Genomic DNA, 22,577 nt, shown 5'->3' with positions numbered 1-22,577 from the left:
AAAGTGCACCCTGGGGAGGCAGGATTGTGAAGAAAAACACCCTGGCTGGCATTTCTGGTCTCAGGAAGGGGTAGACACCCGCCGGTGGAAAGTGACAGAAGCCACCTTGGAGAATACTCATCATGTCAATTCCTGTTTTGGTGGTGGTTTTTCCTGACAAGCAGGGCCTCAGAGTGATGGATAGTTAAGTCAGGATTCTTTGGCTTCTTTCGACATTCAGCCCAAATTTGCTGAAGCTTTGGCTCACGATATTGAAAAATTCTAGGGTGGATCTTGCCCAAAAAGGGCCAGCTGGGTCTGGGAGCTCAAACCGTGTCATCCAACATGCACATACTCTCCCTGCCTTCCTCCCGTGCTCTCTCCCTCCCTCTCCATCACCGGTGCCCTCCACCCCTTTGTTGGTCTGTCCTGCTAAGGTGGGAAGGATGGCTACCCAGCTCTAGGTGCTCACATTCTGTGAACTCAGCCATCACAGGTGAAAGAGAGCCCCCAAGTCTCACTACGTCTCACTTTGCTGGCGCAGGTGGATCTAGGTTTTGTGGGACCCGAACCTAATCCGGCTTGGGGGCCTTCTTTAAGAAAAGAAACACATGATTCTTTTATGGATTTATTTTTTTGTATGATCCTTTTATAACTTTGAACCAGATTATATATGTGTCCTGTTAAACCTAAATACCTGTATCTCCAACTCAGCCCTCCCTTAGCTCGATTCCAGAAATGCCTGTGTTCACCCCAACTGTGTGACACAAGAGGATGTACAGAAGTCAGAATGGGAAGAGACAGGGGTCGTAGCTGCCTGGGGTTAAAATGCCTAATTGGAAAGTGTCAGAAAACCAAGTGAGCATGTGAACACATTGCTTAGGGCCTGTCCCACGCAAGTGAGGGGCCCGCAGGCTTTCACTCCATTGGCTTCAGGACGAACTCTCCCGTTATACTGACCAAGGAGCGGCCACAGTGGCCACCGGGATGAAATATACCATGTCGGGTCTGGGCGCTGGGTGCACCCCCGAAGCTGGAGTCGAATCAGCCCTCTGTAAACCATGTGGATTGGGATGCGAGGGGGGCGGCCACCGGAGGAAACCCAGATGCTCAGAAGGAGGAGCATGGTTGCGAGACAGCCAGGAACAGGTGTCAACGATTGTGTGACAGAGTGGAGAGACCAGTGGCTGGGGAGTCAGGAAACCAGGCTTTTAGTTCTTCTGTTTCTATCCCTTCTGGGTTCAAATCCTGGTGCTGCCACTTACCGTCGTTTTGATGGTGATTATGGTGTTGGCGGACCCGATGTGGTGCGACAGGCACTGTACCGTCTTCTGGGGCCACAGCGAGAAGCTAGGATGAACTGAGTAATGATAACGGCGGTGCGAGAGAGTGTCACTGAGCAGGGAACCCTAACCTAGCCCCCGGGGGTATGCAGGCACCATCTCCCAGGTTGGAAGGCCTAAGCTGAGGACCTGAAGGGTGAGCAGGAGCTGGAGAGCCAGGACAGGCGTTCTTGGCAGGGATAACAGTGTGAGAGCACGGCTGGGTCAAAAACTGGAAAGCGATTCCGTGGGGAGACAGGGCTGCGAGACAGCGGCGGGCAGATCGATCTAGGCAGGGAAATGGCTTGATCCACTTTGCTTTTTGAGTTTAGCTTCCTCTTTGGTAAGATGCAAACAGCAACCTATCCTGCCTGGTGTTACTTAGAGGCCCTGATGGAGGAACGCGCACACCCACTAACTCCACCAGCCCGCGGCTGCGCTTGTTGACAGATTTGTGTGTCTCTGGGATCCTTGCTCCCTGAGGAGAGCCTCGTGCAGATAACACAAGAAACCATTTGGCCTGGAATGTACATATGATACCTTTCTCTTTTTACTGGCAACAGATTTACGCGCCTAATTATATTTGGCATAGGCTAATATTAAAATTCCTCTGCATTCCCTCTCGCAGCTGCTGGCGGAGGGCTGGGGAGTCAGAAACATCCTGGCGAGCCACCCTGAGACTAAAATATTTGCGGCAGATAATCTGTACATGGACAATTGGGAAAGGCCTGTGGGGACATCAGGGCGGGGGTCCAACCTCCGGCAAGGAAGCGCTGGCTTGCGTTAAATCTTTACGTCGTATCAACTGGGAAGAACGTGGCAGGTAACCGGGCTAAGAGAGCCATGCCTTTGAGTGTTAGTGATTTCTGGTCTTTGGTGGGGTTGATGTAGTCATAACTGTGTTTCAGACTTGTCCCCTACTTCCAAAGTTTATTATCAACCAGGCCTTTCTGGATTGTGTTAAAGCAAGCTGGCATTTGCTGATATCGTCCAGGGTTGGGATTTTAGCCTAATATGGGATTCAGGATCAGACCTACCTCTTTCAACCACCCCCTTCCTCACTCCGGTTCCTAGTCTCAATCAGGCCAGAATTTATGGCGTGTTTGTTATGCAGGCTTCCTTGCGTCTGCCTATGGGATTTGGTGCAGTTGAGCACACTGGGGTGGGATGGTTGCCCTGTGCATGGGTGGTATGTGTTGTGTGCTCTGGGCGTCCCAGGGGCACTAGCCAGCAGGACCCTGGCTCCCACGAGACCTGCAGTCTGCCTGCCGGCATGTGGCAGGCTCCTGTGAAGCTGTCAAGAGACCCCAGATCAGATTGTGCAGAATGAAGGGCTAGTCCAGGTGGGGACAGACCGTGCTCTGCGCGTAACAAATGCATTTGTGCAAATTGGAGAAAGGAGCCCCCCTCAAGACACCTTTCTGCCGTCTGTCTGAAAACTGTCACCAGCAGTACACAGGCATCTGGGGTCCGGCCTGTGAACGGAGTCCCCTAGAGTTGTGCAGTACACAACCTGCTTCTCAGATGAGCCCAGGCCCCTTGGGGAAGAACGCTGAGGTGCTGGTCCCACCTGGGTGCCAGGGAGGGTGGGGCTGCGGGAGGGCGGATCTGTTTTATTTCACAGCCTGAGTCTCACACTGTTTGGGTGGCGCCGGCTGTCAGCAGCTCTGGCTGGGTGGGCTGTGCCATCCGGCTCCCTGGGTCACTGCTATTTGCCAGGCTAAACAGTCTTGAGAAAGTGACCGTGGCTCTCCCAGCATGCAGTCCCAAATGAGCTGTTGATGCCTCCCATTGGGACTGGGGGTGCAGGGTGAGGGCTGGGAGTCTAGACCCCACGGCCCCCCCCCAAAGATCGCCCCCACTTGGGTCTTTCCTTGCTTACTGACGCTCCCCTGCACTCTCTTCTTTCCCTCTCTTCCTCCCCAGCCCCCTCTTCTTTTTAAACTGGGGGAGGGACAGGGAAGAGACTGTCTTTGATCTCAGTGGAGGAAAAAAGTCTGTTCTGTTCAGGCTTTTGGCTAACACAACAAACAGTGTTTAAAATTTAACTTTGCTTAATTAATTAGTAATTCTGTTTAATGCTGTCTGATCTCCCTCCAAAAGGTATTTTGAAGCTTGAGAAGGGAACATCAAAGGGAGCCGGGTGAAGATGGTCAAGTAATGCATTTAATCTGGCAGTTGCTGGGGGTGGAGAGATGCCAGGTTGGGAGCTAATGTGGGAGAGAGCCATCATCTGGTAAACACAGCCAGCAGGCTCCTCGCAGCCATGGTGTGAGGAAGGACAGGGATTAGTTTCCGAGGAGAAGGAGCTTACACACTGCCCCCCAGACTCATCTGAGCTGAGAATTGGTTTTAAGAAAGCAGAGTTGACATTTTCTCTCTTCCATGCCTGCTGTGTACGGTTGGGCAGGTTGTGTACTGCACAAGAGTTTCCAGTTAAGCAGGTGACCAGCAGGTGAAATCCAGCCTGCACCCTGCTTATCAGGGTACCCTAGCGGGGAGGGAGGGCTGCATTTACCTAAGTACAGTTCACCATCTTTTCTTTTTTTAAAAAAAGATTATTGATTGATTGTTGAGGGGGAGGCAGAGAGAGAGAGAGGGAGAGAGAGAGAGAATCTCAAGCAGGCTTCTCGTTGTCAGCACAGAGCCTGACACAGGGCTTGATCTCACGAACTGTGGGATTGGGACCTGAGCTGAAGTCAAGAGTCAGACACTTAACGGATTGAGCCACCCAGGTGCCCCCGCAGTCTTTTCTATAAAGGGCCGGGAGAGTACATCTTTTGGGCTTTATGGGCCATACGGTCTCTGTCGTGACTCCTGAACTTTGCGTTGTAGAGTGAAGCACCCACACACGGTGCACATGAGCGTGTCTGTGTGCCACTCAAACTTTATTTACAAAAATAGGCGTTGGGTGGGTTTGGCTCCCAGGGCGTCCTGCTCTCTCATCCAAAGGTACTTCACAGACACTGTGAGCCCAGAATATAAACCCAGAATACGAGTCTTTGAACTTGAAGGCTTTGCTTTCCTCCTTAGTCTATCCCTTTCCTTCCTTCTTCTCCTTCCTCTCCTCCAGCCCTCCTTTCTTCTTTGAAATTAGCTGGATGGCCTGCTGTTACTGTGAATGATTAAAGAGTGATCAGAGTGCCTCTGAAATTATGCCCCCCAAAAGATCATCTCTGGGGGGAAAAAATCCGCCGGGCTGAACAGGAGTAAGAGACAGAGAAAGGGCTCGAAATCTGGAGCCAAAGTCCATCTTGACAAAAATGCCATTCTCTTTGCTGGTTGGTGGGACCTGGGCAGCCCGAAGTGAGCACCCTTTACCCTTGCTGTGCCTGCCCGTGAGCCTCGGGGTTGATGGATAGAGGGCGGTTTGTTCTGCACACGGCAGGTGGGGCCGGGGGCTAGTTGATGCTGTTTGGTTTGAGAGGGTTCACATGTGGGTGTAGAACTCACAGGAGTTCCAGTCCCTCCTTCTGACACTGGGGTCCGCCAGGCTTTCTGACCAGCTCTCTGGTACCTCCTCTGGCCATTGGGCAGGGGACAGTGACCAGGTGAAGGGCCTTTGGTGGGGACAAAGGGTGCTTACTGTCCTTGTTCCCGGCTCCCAGGGCTCTGGGGCAGGGTGGCTCCCAGTCTCCCCCCGCCTGTCGGTGGCCAGCCCCATGGGTGTCCGGGTGGTTGTCTGAGCTGGGGTGGGATGAGGGACCCCCTGGTGAAAAGAAGGCAATCCAGACCACGTTTGTCCTTAGAGAAGACACATAAAGAGGGTGAGCGGTGGAGGGGACGTTTTTTCCCACATCCCCCCCTCCCCCGCCCCGGGTGAGGAGAGAGGAGGGGAGGGGAAGGGAGGAGGGCCTGTATGTGGGGGGGGGAGGGTGCTCCAGAAAAGGAGAATGCAGGGACAGAGGTTTCCTTTCTTTGGGTTTTATCAAGTGGAACTTGAAAGGCAATGTTGAACCTGAAGGTGGTTTTCTGATAACTTCTCTTTGAACTTGAAGTTTGGCTTCGATAAGCTTGGCTGGCTTACATCTCCAGCCGGGACCTCTGTGGAGGGAGCTGCAGCTTTGAAGATGGGGCTGGCCTTTGTTTTTCTTTCTTCTCCCCGCCCTGCAGGGGGGCTGAAAAGAAGATGTTGCAGGTCAGGAGAGCACCATGGTTTCTCCAGTGGGGTGGTGTTGGGCTGAGGGGGGGCACTGGGATCTGGGCTATCCGCAGGGCTCATGGGTCATCTCCATCATTTGCAAAAGCCAGTGTTTACTGAGCACCTATCGCCCGTAAGCTGCTGTGCTAAGTAGGCACTTTTCTCACCGTGTCCCCCTCCTCCCCATAACTCTGTGGGGAAGAAACCATCTCATCCCCATTTAACATACGAAGAGACTGAGATCCGGAGAAGTCCAGCGCCTTACCCCAAAGTTGCCCAGGCCAGTCAGCTGCAGGGTCAGGATATGGACCCAGGACATCGGTCCTCACAACCAGGACACTCCCGCCGAGCTCACTGGCACCCCCTGGAGGTGCTGGGGGGCTCCTAGAGCAGATGGCTGGGCATGGAGAGAGACCCAGCTCCCCGACTCGCTCAGACAAGCCTCTCGACCTCTTTGCCTTCTTTTAAATAGAGGTGACAGCAGTGCCTACTTATTTGTCACCTCGTAGAAGTGACTCTGCCTTGTACCCTGTCTGGTTCCATGGTGGCGGCTGCTCTGGCCCAGCGGGTCGCCAGTACGGGGGAGTCAGGGTGGCCTAGGCTGTGTGCTCGGCTGTCCTCGGGTCACTGGCTGGTTGCCCACTTGACTGTCCCGGGGCTCGGGTCACACTGGAGTGGCACACCTCCTGGCCATTGCGGTCTCTGCTTTTGGAAGAGCAGGGAGGGCAGGGCCTGGTCTTACCCAGTATATCAGAAGCAGCCAGGGTCGGTCGCCTTCCCCCCCATCAAGTGCTCCCTATGTCCTCCTTGGCTGCATTCTGTGAAAGCACCAGAAGGGAGCTGGGGTCTGTGACTGCAACTGGGGAATGGTTGCCCCGACAGCCCTAGAGAATGGTTGCCTTGCTGTGGGGGCATCATGGGCCGAGGGTCTCCCCGCGTCTCTCTGGGTGTGCCCGGGGTGAACAGAAAGAAGGGGGCGCTCAGGCCCAGGCGGGAGGGGAGCTATGGATGGGGCCATGTCAGTCGGTTGCCGCCACGGCCTTCCTGTCCCCGCCTGTCTGGACTGGTGACCCGAGCGTCCTTATCGTCAGCTCCTCCCTCCCTGTCCTGCTCCCCATCCCAGGCTGCCTGTGTTTGATAGGATGCTTCTGTGTCCTTTTGTATTCCAGAAGCCTCGGTTTTGAGAAAACTTAGCTAACAGCTGTGCTGATTCCCAAGAGATTGAGTCGGGGCGGGGGGCAGGGGGGGACATCATTCCTCCATCACTACTAATCACTAGGACCCTGTGTGCTGGCCCTAGGCCCTTGGCCTTTCACAGTCATAGCTCATTCAGTCCACACAGGGATCCTCTGGGGAGGGGACTGTTATGATCCCCATGTTACAGCGGGGGAGACTAGTTGAGATGTCTGGACAAGTTCTGTGACCCGCCCTGGGTCACACATAGTGTCAGAAGGATCCGGGCCCAAGCAGAGACTAACCTCCCCGGACTGGCTGAGAGAGGCACCGCGCTCCCCGTTTCCCTCACTCCTCCTGACCACGCACCGGTGTGCTGGGCGCAGGCAGGCGGCGTCTTTGAGGAGGCCAGGATGTCAGCAGGGAAGGCAGCGGGACTGTGTGGAAAGCGGCCCTGGTCTGCGACCCCCCTCTGTGGTCTGGCACTGCCCTGGCCGGCTGCAGACTGCTTCTCTGAGCTGTAACGTTGGGGCAGGGGATGGAGGTCTGAGAGGCCCACTGGGTGATCTGAGAGGCTGGCACAGATGCATCCTGGGAGCAGTCTGCCCTGGGTGTTATCAGAGCCCAGAGAGCACAAAGTCATTTGGCCTCCACACTGGCGGGACAGGAGGGGCCCGGCACCCTGGCGGTCCTGCACACGGTCCCCGGAACAAAGCCGGGGTGGGTACGGGGGCCCCGCGGCCCTGCTGGGGACTGTCCTCATGCTTTTTCCCCTGCCGTCCCCGCAGTGGCCCTGCCTCCCGAGAAGACAGACGGGCTGGCCAGTGGAGACGAGAAGAGGAGGGAGAAGGCGAGTGAATCTTGCCCGGGTCCCAAGAAGCAACTGAAATTTGAAGTAAGTTTCCTTTCCTGGCGCGGACTCTGGAGAGAAGCGTTTTCTCCCCTCAGTGGTACTTTTCGAGAAGGGAGGCTGCGGCCCTTCCAGATGTGAAGGCCCTTCACCTCCTGTGTGAACAGCGGTCCTCTGTGGGAGGTTTGTCCTGCCACGTCTGGGGCCGCCCCAGCTCAGCACAGGCCCTGAGGACTCCCCGCTGCCACCCCACTCGGCCCTGGCCCCTAGCCGTGCAGCGTGGGGTGGTGGCCAGAGGCCGGGTGGTCTGGGGGAAGGATGCGAGCATGGACGGGGGTGCAGCCTTTACTGTACGAGGTGACCGCCTCCCTCTCTGGGCCTCAGATTTCCTCACCAGTGAGAGAAACAATTCCTGTCCAACTCCTGGGGCCTGTTCTCATCATGGGCTGGTGCCCAGGGGGCAGGAGGCCTTAGGCAGGTCCCTGACCCTATCTGGGACTCAGTTTCCCTGTGTGGTGAACAGCACAAGGAACACGCCCTCCCAGAGCTTGCAGTCTGTTTGTCCTGCCCCATCCCAAACAGGGTATTAAGCTCCTTCTTTGCCCCGAGCAGGGCCAGGTGCTTGGAGAGCAAAACCCAGGCCTATCGGCACGGCGCTTTCCGGAAGCTTCTCTCTGCCCTCCTTTCCCCCTCCCTTCTTCCTTCTCTACTTTCCTCCACGAGACCACAGATAGCTCTGGAACCAGGAGGCTAGGGTTCCCTTCCTAGCTCTGCCACTGCCCCACTGGCCTCACCTATGAAATGGGGGGTAGGAGCACTATCCATCTTATCGGGGTATTGTAAGTATGGGGAGTTAATGCATCTAACGTGCTTAAAAGGGTGTCCAGTCTCACAGAAGCACTTTCCTTCTTCCTTCCGACCAAGCTTGATTGACAGCTGCTGGTTACCAGGGGGCCCAGCAGTGAACTGGGCAGGGCTCCTGCCCTCACAGGGGACAGACCCAGTAACTGCACAGCCGGCGATGTGATGGGGACCTAGGAGCACGCGGAGGGGGTGGTCTCCTGAGTCAGGCTGGAGGGATGCGGTGTGACAGACTTTTTGCGCAGCGGTGGCTGCGAGCACGGGTTGGAGAGGACGGGCGTCTGAGTGGAGCCTCTGAGTGCAGGAGTAGGAGTTGCGAGAGGTCATGACACGGAGCCTTTGGGGTAAGGAGAGCACTTGAGGCCGAGGGAATGGCAGGAGCAAAGGCCCAGAGGCCTGCCGGTGCCACACGTTATGTGGGAATAACAAGCTGCATTGTGCTGAGCGGTGACGGTGGGGACTCGGGGGGATGACACGGGAGAGGGTGAAAGACAGGTCACAGCGGGCCCCGAACGCAGGAGCTGAGGCGGGTGAGCACAACCTGGTCGGGGAGCTGAGGTTGCCAGCTTCCGCCCTGGGGCCCACCGGCGTCCCTAGTGTCTTGCGGGGTGGTCGGCAGCTCAGAGGGCAGGCTTCTGATGTCTCGCTTCCCTGGAGGCCTGTTTCTGGAAAGGGCCGGGTCGACTGCCTGGGACTCGGCCAGGGCCCATGAGGAGGATTCACCTGAGAAGTCCCAGTAGTGGGGGCACGAAGACAAAAAAATGCACATGACAGAGCTTGAGGGAGGTGGGGGTAGGGATAGTTACTCAGCCCTGAGCTGTCTTCGGAGCTGAGCACAAGGGCCAGGGAGAAGGAATCGGGTAACCGCTGTGTGTGCGTGCATGTGTGTGCGTGTGTGTGTGTGCAGGGCAAGTGCTGTCCTACATGAAACGGTGCCTCGCAGAGCAGAGTGGCCACTTGGCAGGTATCAGACGGGCATGTCACAACTGAGGGAAGGCCGACTTTGAACTCAGCGTGGGCCGCCCGAGGACTGCTGGAGGGAACTGGCTTCGAGCGGCAGAGGCTGGGGGCAGGGACGCCGTGCGCGGGCACATTCCTGCCTGCGTTCAGAGGCCAGGTACCACCCCTCTCTGGGGGCGCCGAGCCTGTCTTCCTGCAAAAGGAGAGGGGAGCGGAGGCAAGACGTGGCACAGAGTGGTCTGGGAGCATCGTCGCTTGTTTTTATGGAATGTTGTGACTCTCTTTTCCAAAATAGCCCGCCTTTCTAGAACTTTCTATGTGGTGTTCCACTGGCCCCTGTATACGTGCTGCCAGTGACCAAGCTCACCACCTCCCAGCTCAGGTCCCTGTGGTGAGACACGCTGGGCTGTGTGAGCGATGATAATGAAGTCATTGTTAACATTACGTACATCCTATGTTAGCACTACAGCAAAGATCACAGCAGCTACTACCATTAATTGGACTTCTCTATGTGCCAAGCAGTTCCACGCTTTTCCAGTTCCATCACGGTGGACCCTGAGGCAAGGACTTGGGAGGTGATCCCAGGGAGCAGGAATGGAGGGAAGCCAATACCAGTGGGTTGATGGGTGGATCCCCGCCAGGGCAGCCGGGACTCAGACACAGAAGCTGGATGCTTGGGGTGGGAGGTCGGGGAACTGTCCACCATGGCTGCAGGGGAAAGCCGAGGGGATGTGGGGCGGGGCACTTCATGCTCCCAACAGCCTTAGGAGAACAGTACTGTCCTTTTCCATGATTTATATGAGAGGAAACTGAGGCACAGAGAAGCCATGCCCAGGGTCACACCGTTGCGGAGGGCTAAGCACTGGCTGGCATCTGGGGCTGACCTGGAGCTTTACCTTTTAATGCTCACCCTCTCCTGCCTTCCGGGTCAGGTGTCCACCCTGGGAGTCCTGCCATAGCCTCTCATTACTGGGCCCTGTGTCTTCCAGTAACTTCTGTCCCTTGGTCCAGGTTTAGTTTCCCTGAGGCCACAAAGAAGCCTCGTCTCACACCCCTGACTCACACCCCTGGTGTTTCCTTTGCCTCCAAAGACCCAGATGCGGTCTGGCACCCCTGTGGGCATGCCTCCCTGGGCCAGACCTCCGGTGCCCAGCCTGGCCTCCCCTCTGACCCCTCACGTCTCGGTCATTTTGCTCTTCCTTCACACAAGGTCTGGGGAGAGCAGCAGGGAGGTGGCAGCCCCAGAACCTGGCCCCTGGGCGCTCCAGCCACGCCCATGTGTTGTCTGTTCATGCCCAGGAGCTACAATGTGATGTGTCTGTGGAAGAGGACAGCCGGCAGGAGTGGACCTTCACCCTGTACGACTTTGACAATAATGGCAAGGTCACGCGCGAGGTGAGTGCACGTGGCTGGCATGGGGCCACTGGCCATGCCCTCGAACACTCCTGCCCCTTCTCCTTCTCCTAAGGCCGGTCCTGCTCCCACAGGCAGCCTGACGGGCAGTGGTGGGGCGTGGGGAGGGGAGCAGGGCCGCTGGAGCTTCAGGGAGACCTGGAGGAATGTCCCAGAGCTGCCTGGTGAGTGGGCAGAGGTGACAGGAAGGGGCGGCCGGCACTGGGACTCAGGCCAGGCACTGCTCCCACTAGAGAAGGGGGAGGTCAGGAGGCAGGTGCCTGAGGTCCTGCCTCCTCCCGTCTGTAGTCCCAGAGCTGGGACCACCCCAGGCCACCTCCCACCGCAGCCGGTCTGCCCGGGAGCTGGGGCCAGGGCGGGGCACACAGAGGCCAGGTGGGGCCTCCCTGCACCCACACAGGAACGAGCACCCCCAGCCCCGAGGGCTGTGTCAGCGGCTCTGTGCACGGCCGTGTCCCAGGCCTGTTCTTCAACACCCGTCTCCCTCTGAACACCTGTGTCTCTCCCCTCGGCCCTCCTGCCAAGCCTCTCTCCTCCCTGTGTGCCTCTCACCCTTCTCCCACGCCTCTGTCTGAATATTGAGCACCCACTGTGTGCATCCACTGTGCGCTAGGTGTGAGGACAAGGTCAGGGGGGACAGTGCAGACAGAGTTCCCAGCCTGTGGCTCTGGCAGCTGCTTCGGGAGGCAGATCCCAAGCAATCACAGGGCAACCGTAGGCGGTGACGTGTGCAGTGAAGGAAGTAAACAGTGCGACAGAGAGGGACCAGTGTGTCTAGGGAGGCCTCCCTGTGGGGACAGAGTCCCGGGCTTGGACCCAGCAGGAGTGCTCCGGGTGTTTAAGGAACCAGAGGAGACCGGTGGGCTCACCAGGAGACATGGCTGCGGCCGGAGCTGGCAGGGCAGGCCGTGGCTTTGAGCCCTGGTGCTGAGGGAGGCCACTGGTGGGTTAGTTTAAGCAAGAGCATGACCTGGTCTGAATTCTTGCAGTCCCTGCCTCCCTTTTACCCTGGACCTTGGCATCACCCCTTTTGCCTCCTTATTTCTTTTCCTACTGTTCCTCTGTGACATCGTCTCCCTCCTCAGGAAGCTCTGGTTTCCAGACAGGTCTGCAGAGGGGTCCGAGGTTAGCATGGCTGGCCGCCTCTGGCTCGCCAGGGCATCAGGGGTGTGCCCAGAGAAGCTTTGCTGTCTTGTGTCCCTACCTGGTGCAGGGCTAGGGGTTTTCTTTTCTGTGGGTGGTGCAGGAGAAGCTGCCAGAGGGGAGGCCTGGCTGGAAAAAAGGGCGTCTCTTCCTCAGCCGGGGCTTAAGGAACGTTAGAACAGGGGGAAGAAGCCATGAGTGACTTTTAATAATTCAGGACTCCTTGGGACATACGTGACAGAATCCCAGCAAACTGCTGTAGGTTAAAAAATAATAATAATAAAGGAATATATTGGTTCATGTAACTGCAGTGTGGTCCAGGGCACTGACTTCAGGCACGGCTGGATCCAGAGGCTCAGTGTCGTCAGGACTAGCTGTCCTTGCGGCTCTGTTTCCTCTGTGTTCCTTCATTGTCTGGCAGCCTTTCCCCTGGCCAGTAGCAAGGTGGTGGCTGACATTTTACTCTCTATCTGAGACTCTCAGCGACCCCCCCACCCCACCATGCGGAAGTTCCAGAACTGAATTTCACTGGCTCCGATTGCCTCGCACGAGTGGCCCTGACCCGGTCGTTTTTGCCATGGGTTTGTGATGTTTCAGATGGCCTATTCTGGGTCAGGTGCTCCTTCTGGAGCCCAGGGGAAGTTATGTGATACATGAGCCACACAGACTGAAGGTGAATGTGCGTTTGGCTCATGAAATAAAATCAAGGGGCTGTTATTAGGAGATCGTGGGCAGGCAAGGCCCCCGAGAGGGGCCTGGGTACTTGGGAAGCAGCGAAAACCCTTCCTGGCTGGACACCCTGCTCGTGGAGGCTGGGGATGGTCCAGGTGAACCCCCGTCCCCTCCAGCTGTGGTTCTTTGTGTGAGGGGTTATAGTTTTTCCAGAGTCAGAGCCACCGTTCTTCCCCATCTTGTTTGGGAATGTATGGCAGCCGTGGTGTAATTATCTTCACAGGGAGACACACTGCAATCTGGAAACCTGGTCAGGCGAGCTGAGTTGCGGAGGCCCCGAGCTGTTTGTTAAGGCCACGCAGGCAGCCAGGCCGGGCTTCTCAGGGGTGTGGCGGCATTGCCCTCTCTTCTGACATGTGCAGTGGTGAAGGCCATGCCGCCTCTGGTCGCTGCCTTCTTCATTCCTTTCCGGTTCGGAAATGCCGAGGGGCCTCACGTGCTGACCGTAAAAGGGTCGCCTCCCCCCGCCCCGGCCCCCCAACCTTGGAGGCCTCACAGGAACCTGCTCGCAGACACTGCTGTCTGATTGTGCGTCTTGCCTTCCTTTACCCTTGGCAACCAGAGGAAGAGCAGGGAAGCGAGGGTTTCCAAGGAAGGTGCTCCGGCCCGGCCTGGAGAAGGCATCGCTGGATCGTGTCTTCCTTCTGCTGAGGAGCGAGGAGGTTGGCTTCCGGTCCAGGGAGAAACCAGCCTAGTGTTTCCCTTGGTCTATTTTTAGCCTCAAGGCCACTCCTCAAACCTGGCTATAAATACCGGTCCCCTCCATACTCTCCGGCTGTCTGCGTGCGAGGGCAGAGGGGCTCCTTCCTCACCGCGGCTGCAGCCCGGAGCCGGCGTCTGGGCCAGCTTCCCAACTCGGAAGAAAGCGCCTGTTCGTTTGGGCAATAAATATTCGCAGGCACCTACTTCTGTGTGCTGGGCCCCGTGCAGGCAAGAGTTGATTTTTCAGCCGGGATTGCCAGAGTGTGCCGGTTCCTAGAGCCCGAATCCCTGGGCCCCCCGGCTTGGGACGACGCTCGGGGGGGGATGATGTTGGAGGGCGTCACTTTCCTCCTCTGTGAAATGGGGATTTGACGCCTCCTTCTTGGGCTTCCTAAGATGGTAAGAGGGAGGGGGCAAACGTGGCTGTGCAGAGCAGCCCTAGGGAAGAAAGGAGGAGTCCCCTGTGGGCCTCCCCAGAGGAGGTGGGATTGCTGAGCAGGCCAGCAAGACTGGGTCTCAAATTGGCCGCTTCCACAGATGCTCCAGCCCAGCCCCCCAGAAGGTTTTGTTAAAAATTAAGTTATCAGCCTGGATGGCTCGGTCGGTCGAGCGTCCGACTTCGGCTCAGGTCATGGTCTCACGGTTCATTTGTTCGAGCTCCGTGTTGGGCTCGCTGCTGTCAACGGAGAGCTGGCTTCTGATCCTCTGTCCCACACTTGTCTCTGCCCCTCCCCTGCTCACACACACACACTCTCTCTCTCAAAAAGAAACATAAAAAAAATTAAGTTATTGCAGGCAACGAAAGTAAAAATAGATACGTTGACTACATCAAAAACGGGCGCCTGGGTGGCTCAGTCGGTTGAGCGTCCGACTTCGGCTCATGTCGTGATCTCACGGTTCGTGGGTCGGAGCCCCGCGTCGGGCTCTCTGCTGTCAGCACGGAGCCTGCTTCAGCTCCTCTGCCTCTCTCTCTTCTCTCTCTCCCTCTCTCTCAAAAATAAATAAACATTAAAAAACACCGTTTAAAAAGTTTGAAAACAAACCCCAAACCGAAAAGAGCAAGTGCCGCTGAGGAAGGGGCACGATCAACCCCGCGTGCTGTCGGTGGGGGTGTGAGACGATGTAACTGCTTGGAGTTGGGAAACAGCACGGGGGCTCCTCGAACAACGACACGCAGAATCGCCACGGGACCCGGCCATTCTGCTTGTGAGTACACACCCAAAAGCAGGGTCTCGAGGAGATCCTTGCGCACCGTGTTCACAGCAGCGTTCTTCACAACAGCCAAAAGGCAGAAGCCACCCAAGGGTCCGTCCACAGATGAACGGATAGACGCATCCACACAATGCAGCATTATTCAGCCTTAAGAAGGAAGGACGTTCTAACACGTGCTGCAACGTGGGTGCACCTCCGGGACTTTCCGCTAAAATGACAAGGCCAGTCACAAAAAGGCAAATACCGTGCGATCACCCGGAATGGCTTGTCATAGAGACGGAGGGTAGAATGGTGGTCGCCAGGGGCTGGGGAGGTGGGGAGCTGAGAAAAACTAAATGAGAATTATCCAGTATCAAAGAGTCCGAAGATTTAGCAGGAGATTCTGGACCTCCGGGGTGACCCTCACTCAGCTCGCATGGCCACAGGGCAAGTCAGCTGTGGTGAGCGGGAGGCACCGTTGATGGGTACGGGATGAAGCGACGGCTGAGCCCGTCTGTGTTTACAAAGAGCCGCAGGGCAGATAACTGGCCTTCTGTGGGCCTGGCCTATAGAGAGCAGACATCTCTTCCGGAGGTTTCCTACACCATGTAAAGCCGGAAGCCCCGCCTCAGACAAACGACCTTAGCGGATGCCCAGAACAAAGGGAGACCCCGTTTATCCCTGCATTCGCCGGTCAGAAGCGTCTGAGATGTTTCTCGGAGCATGGGTTGGACACCAGTGTTCTGGCTGAGGGGACAGCTTGAGGCCCAGAGACAAGATGAGATTTGCTCAAGTTCTCCCAGGGTATTTCATCTTTAGGGACACATCTGCTTTTCCATTTGCATTCAGAAGGAGCTCACCAGACCTGAAGCAGGTGCTGTGGGTGCCTTCTTCCCAGCAAGATCGCTGACCTGCTTCTAGGTTGACCTGCTGCTGTGGTGGACAGTGCCCGCCATAAGACCTTTCTCTGGTGCCCGGGAGCCGGCTCAGCCTTTGCACGACAGCCCGGAAGCCCAGGGGCTAGAGCATCCCTGGGGTGGGGGTGGGGGGGCGGGCAACTCTCAACCACCAAGGGACGGGAGTTTGCCGAGGTGGGTTCCACACAGTCTTTCCGAGGGCCCAAGTGGACTGAGCCTGGTTGGCCATGGCCATACCTGCTCGTTCGGGGCGTCCACTGTTTGCTGTCCCCTTGCTTCTGTGTCCTAGGACCCCTTCTCAAATGAACCTCTCACGTGCAAGTTTGTGCCTTCGTCTTGACTTTGGGGGAGCCTTCGTCTTGACTTTGGGGGATCCGGGGGGGCTTCACCGGGCCCTCTGATTCCTGGGTTGTCGAGACACTGAGACTGAAGCCCCGGGTGCCTTTCTGCTTCGCTCCCCTGCAGGACATCACCAGCCTGCTGCACACCATCTACGAGGTGGTTGATTCCTCCGTCAACCACTCCCCGACGTCGAGCAAGACCCTGCGGGTGAAACTCACCGTGGCCCCCGATGGAAGCCAGGGCAAGAAGGGCATCCTTCTCAATCACCCTGGTGAGGGGTTGGAGGGCCGCCCGGGCCACAGGGGCCAGTCCACTGCAAGCTCTCGGAAGGATCACACCCCTGCCTGGGAGGAGCGGGAGCGAGTCCTGGGGGTTTCCACCGGGAGCGACTCTGTGGACAGGCGGGATTTGAGCAGGTCCTTGAAAGAGCAGGATCTGGATAGGGAAGGGATTACAGGTGGGGGGCCCTGTGGAGGCAAAGCCCTGGAGGGGCGCGTGGGCATAGCTGCAGCTACAGTGAAGGCTTGTGTTGTGATGAGCCTGGGCAGGGCATGGCCTTGAATGGCTGAGGAGCCTGGGGAGGAGGGGAGTCTAGCCGGGGAGACGGTAAGGGGACAAGTAGCCGCGAGACCCCCCTGTCTGGTCCTGGCTCGGCGAACCCCTTCCACAGAGCCACGGCGAGCTGCCGTGGGCCACTTGTCAAGGGCTGCATGCCAGGGAGCTTAGAAAACCCCAGCAGAGCCAGGAAGCTGGCGGACGCAAGAGCAAACCGCTCACCCGGCTCTTTCTCGGGCGGGACTCAGACCTGCAGAGCACGAGGCCCAGAGCGGAGACCAAGCCCGCCGAGGAGCTGCGCAGCTGGGAGAAGAAGCAGCGAGCCCCGCTCAGGTACACCGGTTGCGGGAGGGTGGACGGCAGCCCAGTGCACCTGAGCACATATGGAGCGCCAGCTGTGTGCCGCCTGAGCGGCGGTGGGGGGGAGGGCTCCCGACTGTGTTCTCTTCGGGGCGGGGTGGGGGGGGTGGGTGACTTCAGAGGACAGGCTCACAAATCAAGCTGAGATTTTAAAAATAACTAAATGTAGGTCCGCATTCCTTTGTCCCAAACGCTTTGGGCCCGAGATGTTTTGGCATTCAGCATTCGCCGGGTTTGAGACAAGGTGTTCTCGGCGTAGTTCCGTATTCTGTGTGGTGTCTGGGCAGCACCTTGGGATTTAGCGCACTGACATTTCCGCACGGAGCCGCGGGACTGTCCGCGTGAAGTGATGGAAAGGCTACAGCTACCTTCACATCCCTTTAGAGCAGCGTGGCTGCCTGACAGGTCATGAGCAGTCTTGGTCTTCGGGCTTTTTGGGTTTCAGAATCGTGGCTAAGAAATTGTAAGGCCGCGGTTCTCTTCCGCCTGTTGTTATTTTGTTAACTGCAGGGAGGGAAGGGAAGAGAAGAGAGGAACGGCGGGCAGTATAGGAGGCGAGAGGAGGCCTCAGTGGCCCAGAAAGGCAGGGGCGGGGTGTCTGTACCTGTTGTGAAATGGAAAGGAAGTGGCCGGAATGTGAGAAGCACGAGCCCAGAGGGAAGAGAGAGAAGGCAGTCCAAGCAGGGGCCGAGGCTTGTTGTGGGGAGGGGGCTGGGAATCCAGGCATCCGGGCATGCAGGCTAGCTGTGCTGGGGAGTGGGGAGGGTGAGGGAGGTGGGGCTGGCAGATCAGAGAGCCTTGGAGGGGAGAGGCAGGGAACCCAGGCTCCCGCAGTGGGAGAAATGTGGCCTCTGGGGGCACCTCTGTCCCCACCCCCTTTCTTACACACGCACACACCGGTAAGGCCCATTCTGGGCTTTGGGGCCGGGTACAGAGCCTGCCACCCTCTGTGGCAATAGCTTGGGAGCTTCCGTCCACACCCTCTGGGGCTCCAGCCCTAAGAGGAGTTAGGCCTCTTGTCTGCAATGGGCACACATGGTTTGAAGCCTGACTTTGGGGCATCCTGAAGCTTTGACCAGTAACCTCTCACCTTTACTTTGGATCTGTTCAAAGCAGATACCTATCTGGTCCTCCCAGAAGGCCCAGGGAGGCCGGAAGAGGTCTTATCTCCGCCGTCAGGGAAGGAAATAGAGACACAGATTGCCGAGATGACCACTCCCTTCCCCTCACCCCCTTCCCAAGACCCAGAAGGAAATGAATGGAAAGTTCAGAAGGATTCCTCCTGGTGGCTCCCCAGGTGGGGGGGGGGCGGGGCTGCTGCCCACCCACTCACTTGCTTCGTTGTCATAGGTTCCAGGGGGACAGCCGTCTGGAGCAGTCTGGTTGCGACCACCATTGCGTGGACGAGAACATTGAGAGGAGAAACCACTACTTAGATCTCGCCGGGATAGAGAACTACACGTCCCAGTTCGGGCCTGGTAAGGGAGCTCCTACACCTGCGGGGTGGGGTGGGGTGGGGGGCATTCATCATGCCCCTGGGCTGGGGGCAGGTACAGCTTTGATTGGACGGGTTACAGAGTCCTCTGGGAGGAGATGACATTAAAAACACTTAAAAGACTAACACGTGCACAAAGCTGAACAAAATCAAAGAGCATCTTGGGGCCTACAATGCAATGAACACAGTAGTTCTGTGCCCCTACCCCAGGCCCTTTGCCCTGGCAGATTAGCAACATACTGCTCTGTCTTCCTCAGCCGTTGACATGTGTTGACGCCTTGCTGAAATAAATGAAGAGGCGGCCCACTTCATTTCACGCCCCCACCCCTTCTCTCCTTCCTCCCACGTGTAATTCCTGTGTCGGTCACCTCTGTAAGTGAAGGAAGATGCCTGAATTTCCTTCGTGTTCCCATGACCTTGGACACGTAGCAGGGTCTCTGTCTCTCTTTCTCGCCCGTCTCCTGGAAGGGGAATGAATTCTTTTTAAGGACCCGACGAAGAAGCAGTTCTTCCCGTTTAGCAGATGGCAAAGTTGCGTTCCAGAGAGGTTCCTCCAAGGCAGCGAGGAGCAGTCGGGGCTGGGGGGGAGAGGGGGCGGAGGGGGCGCGAGGAGCCGTCAGAACAGTTAGTGTTCCGGGAGCACTGCGCGTGGGCGTGGTTTCGGGGGCACAGTGCGGCTCCCGCACACAGTAGGTGCTCATGAAATATCTGTTAAATTGGTTCCTAGGCTCCCCGTCAGTGGCCCAGAAGTCAGAGCTGCCCCCCCGCACCTCCAACCCCACTCGGTCTCGCTCCCATGAGCCAGAAGCCATCCACGTCCCACACCGGAAGCCCCAAGGCGCGGACCCGGGCTCCTTCCACTTCCTTGACGCCCCATTCGCCAAGGTCTCGGAGGTCCAGCAGCGGCTCCGGGGCACCCAGGATGGGAGCAAGCACTTTGTGAGGTCCCCCAAGGCCCAGGGCAAGAGCGTGGGTGCGGGCCACGTGGCCAGAGGGGCAAGAAGCAAGCCCCCTCCGGGCCCCGCCGTCCCCGCGGTGTCCCCGGCCGCCCAGCTGGCCGCCAGCCCGGCCCTCCTCCCCACTCTGGCACCCCTCGGGCACAAGAAGCACAAGCACCGAGCCAAGGAGAGCCAGCAGGGGTGCCGGGGGCCGCAGGTGCCGCTGGCCGTGGGCGGCAGTGTCGTGGGGCGGGACCGCGTGAGGGACCTGCCCGCTGTGGTGGTGTACGGTAGCCCGGCCGGCCAGGCGGTGCAGAGACACGAACATCACCACCACCACGAACACCACCACCATTACCACCACTTTTACCAGACATAGACCCCTCCCCAGGAAGCCCCGCCCTGCCATATGAAGGACCCCCCTCCCCCTGCCCGCCCAGGCATTATTATTCTATTAATTATTGTTATGATGATGATTATTGTTATTAATAATTATTGTTACTCCACTAATATTCAGCTAGCCTCCATGTAGAAGATCTATGGAAACACAGAACTAAACTTTTATTTATATGTTGTGAGGACTGCATAACTTTACCCGAGAAATGACTCTGGGTTTGGAATTGGCCTGTCGACCGGCGGAGGCTCGCGCGGGCTCCCGAGCTGCGGTTTCCACGCAGGCTGGCCCACGCCCGTCCCAGCTCTGGGGGAGCCCCCGGCCAGAACGGTGCCCTACCCCAGTCTCTTCCGGGAGAACGCCCTTACCTGGCCCGCTTCCAGAGACCCTCGAAATCTCCGAGAAGATAAACAGCTGCTACCTCTTAGTATCATTCTGATTTTATTTTGCCCTTAACTGATTGTAACGTGCTACAAGGGATTTCAGCGGACTGCAGACGCGTGACCTTCCTGGCTGTCATGGTTTTTTACGTCCCAACCTAGGAACCCTAGCTGTCCTTTCTGGCGTTCTCTTTCACGCCTTTCCAGTGGGATCACGTCCTTGCCCAGAACCGGTCCCCTCTTCTCTGCCATGCACAACAGGAAAATACGCTTCTGGTCCTCCCTTCCGCTTTTCTCTCTTCTTTAGAAAGATACACACACATATTTAAAGACTGCCCCCAAAACCAGCCTTCTCATTTTGGAAACCTCTGGAGAGGGAACCCAACCACAGAAACAACTGTGGTTTTCCAAGATCAGGCGCTTGTGTGTTGTTGGTTGTGGCCGAAGATGTAGAGACCTCGTGTTCTGCCGCTGGCAAATACACACGTTCCTACACGGTTCTCTATCGGAGCTCCTGTATCTACAGCCAGGTGCCATCTGTCCATTTCTATGTATCTTTCGATAAATATACACTCTCAGGTACCTGTTCTGGTGTGCAGAGATCAGTGGCTTGCTTCTCTAGACATTTCCTGAGCCCAGATGTGACCCTGTGTGCCTCCTGTTCGGGCCACTCTCCATCAGATGCGAATGGTCACTTGCTTCTCATTGGCGGTCCTTTTTTGGGGTTTGGGGTCTGGCAGATTGGGAGAGGCTTGCTGGAGTCTAGAAGCTTGGAAGGAAATGAGGACAGCGGCCGGAGCTGGGACCCTGGAGTGGTGGCCTCCACAGAGCAGGATTTTATCTGATAAGGGCCCGGAGAGACTAGGAAAAGGACCACTGGCAACTAGTCGGGGTCCCATGAGAAACAGATGACACACACTCACGTTGGGTAATTTGAGGGAATATTTATGAACTGTGGGCAGAGCCTCCGTTTCGAAAGAGTGCAGGATCGGGGGCTAGCAATGTGTGGGGCGGCTCCTGCCCCTGCAGTGGAGCAGAGAGGGGGGGGGGCGTCATCCTCAGCAGCAGAGGGGTGGGGCTGGGGGGGCCCCCTGAAGGAGCCGTGAGGGTCCCTCACTCTGGGATGCAGCCAGCCTGTGGGGACCCTACAGAGAAATATGATGGATATCCTGGCTTCACTCCTTCCTGCCCTGCATCCTATCGAGACCCCATTGACTGAAGCCACTGGGAGCCGTGGGGCCAGAGAGCTGTTACTGAGGGTCACATGGACATTCTTTCAGGGCAGACACAAAAAAAGGAGTGGCCAGCTGCCTGCCTTTCTGCTGCTTGGTTGCCAGCTGGCACCCCCTCTTCCAGAGCCTCTGGTTTTGGTTTAATGTGGCTGGTAAGGAGTTGGTTTTGATAGTGAGCTGGGGGAGCACATCAGGCTCAGAGAGGTTAACTAACTTGCTTGAGATCACACAGCAGGTGGCAGAGCTGGGATTCTAGTCTCCCTGTCCCCCCCTCCCTCCCCATGATCCCTTTAACCACTGGAGTGCTTAACCACTGGATCAGGGCTTCCCTTGTTTTGAGTTGTGGGTTTCTATTAGCATCCAACTCAGTGGGAATGTAACCAAAGCAGGGAAGGCAGGGAAGCAGCTGGCTTGGAGAGGAGAGGAGCCAGGGTTTGAATGAAGCCCTCCCTTTCTGGGTTCATACTTCCACCACTGGGTCACCGGGAGGGGGCTGCTGGCCCTCTGAGCCCCGCTACCACGTGGAAAAGCATCTTCTGCCCCGGGAAGCCCAGGGCAGGCTGCTGACTGGCCGGGCTTAGAGCCGGAACCGATTCCTGGGCCGATCCCCGTGGCCCACCTGAGGTCACATGTCCAACCTGCAGCAAGGGGGCGGGGTCTGTGCCAGAAGGAAGGAGAGGAAGGGTGCTAAGCAGGCAGACGCTGATGGGGCCCCAGGACCAGAACTGCTGCAACATGGAAAAGAAGCAGGAATTGTGTCCACACAGGGAGTATCTCTGCAGTGGCTTTAGAGCATTTCCTCAGCCTCTGAGAAGACGTCCCATTCCATCTCTCCGAGCCCCACGCCTGTCAGGATTCTATTTCTTAGTGACTGGGATTTATTTAAAATACCATTTTGAAAAATCGTGACAGGTGCACATGTTAAAGATTCGAATAGTTCAAAATGCTGTTTGGTAAAAAGTACACTTCCCTCCAGCATCCCTGACTCTACCTTCCCGGGCTGTTGAGTGAAGCCTGGTGGTTGAGAGCATAGACGTTGGGGCCAGGCTGCCTGGGTTCAAGTTCTGACTTCCTTAGCGTTGTGTTCCAAGTCGTACACCATACTTCTCAAGCCTCAGTTTCCTTTTGATACAGGGGGATTATAAGAGACCTACCCCACAGGGTTGTTGGGAGAATTCAGTGAGTTAACATATGCCCGGCCCATGGGAGCACTATGAAAATGTTAGCTGCCATTATTTACAAGAATAAATGCATTTATAGAAGATATCTCTCCACTTAAGTTTTGTTTTGTTTTTGTTTTTTTTTGAAAAGACTTTACTTGTTTCGGAGGACTTTGAGGCTTACAACAAAATTGACAGGAAGGTTCAGAGATTTCCCATATACTGCTTACCTCATGCATGCACGGCCTCCCCCATAATCAACATCTGTCACCGGAAGGGTAACATTTTTTTTTTTTTTACCAAGGATGGACCTACAGGGACACACTGTAATGACCCC

The 22,577-nt window shown here is 56.8% G+C and overlaps 1 protein-coding gene across 2 annotated transcripts in view; it reads left to right on the top strand.

The window, feature by feature from the left end:
* NKD1 (NKD inhibitor of WNT signaling pathway 1) overlaps nucleotides 1-22,346 on the top strand; it is an 83,402-nt gene extending 61,056 nt beyond the window's left edge. For both annotated transcript variants that reach the window (XM_047836393.1, XM_047836394.1), the window contains 6 exons: nucleotides 7,404-7,510; nucleotides 10,586-10,681; nucleotides 15,850-15,997; nucleotides 16,530-16,614; nucleotides 17,992-18,119; nucleotides 18,864-22,346. In XM_047836393.1, the coding sequence (XP_047692349.1) occupies nucleotides 7,404-7,510; nucleotides 10,586-10,681; nucleotides 15,850-15,997; nucleotides 16,530-16,614; nucleotides 17,992-18,119; nucleotides 18,864-19,453 (1,154 nt within the window). In that variant the 3' untranslated portion in view covers nucleotides 19,454-22,346. The remainder of the gene's footprint in view (nucleotides 1-7,403; nucleotides 7,511-10,585; nucleotides 10,682-15,849; nucleotides 15,998-16,529; nucleotides 16,615-17,991; nucleotides 18,120-18,863) is intronic.
* The last annotated feature ends 231 nt before the right edge of the window (nucleotides 22,347-22,577 follow it).

This window comes from Prionailurus viverrinus, chromosome E2 (assembly GCF_022837055.1).
Source record: "Prionailurus viverrinus isolate Anna chromosome E2, UM_Priviv_1.0, whole genome shotgun sequence".
Classification (NCBI taxonomy): Eukaryota; Metazoa; Chordata; class Mammalia; order Carnivora; family Felidae; genus Prionailurus; species Prionailurus viverrinus.
This window is presented reverse-complemented; position numbering and strand designations above follow the sequence as displayed.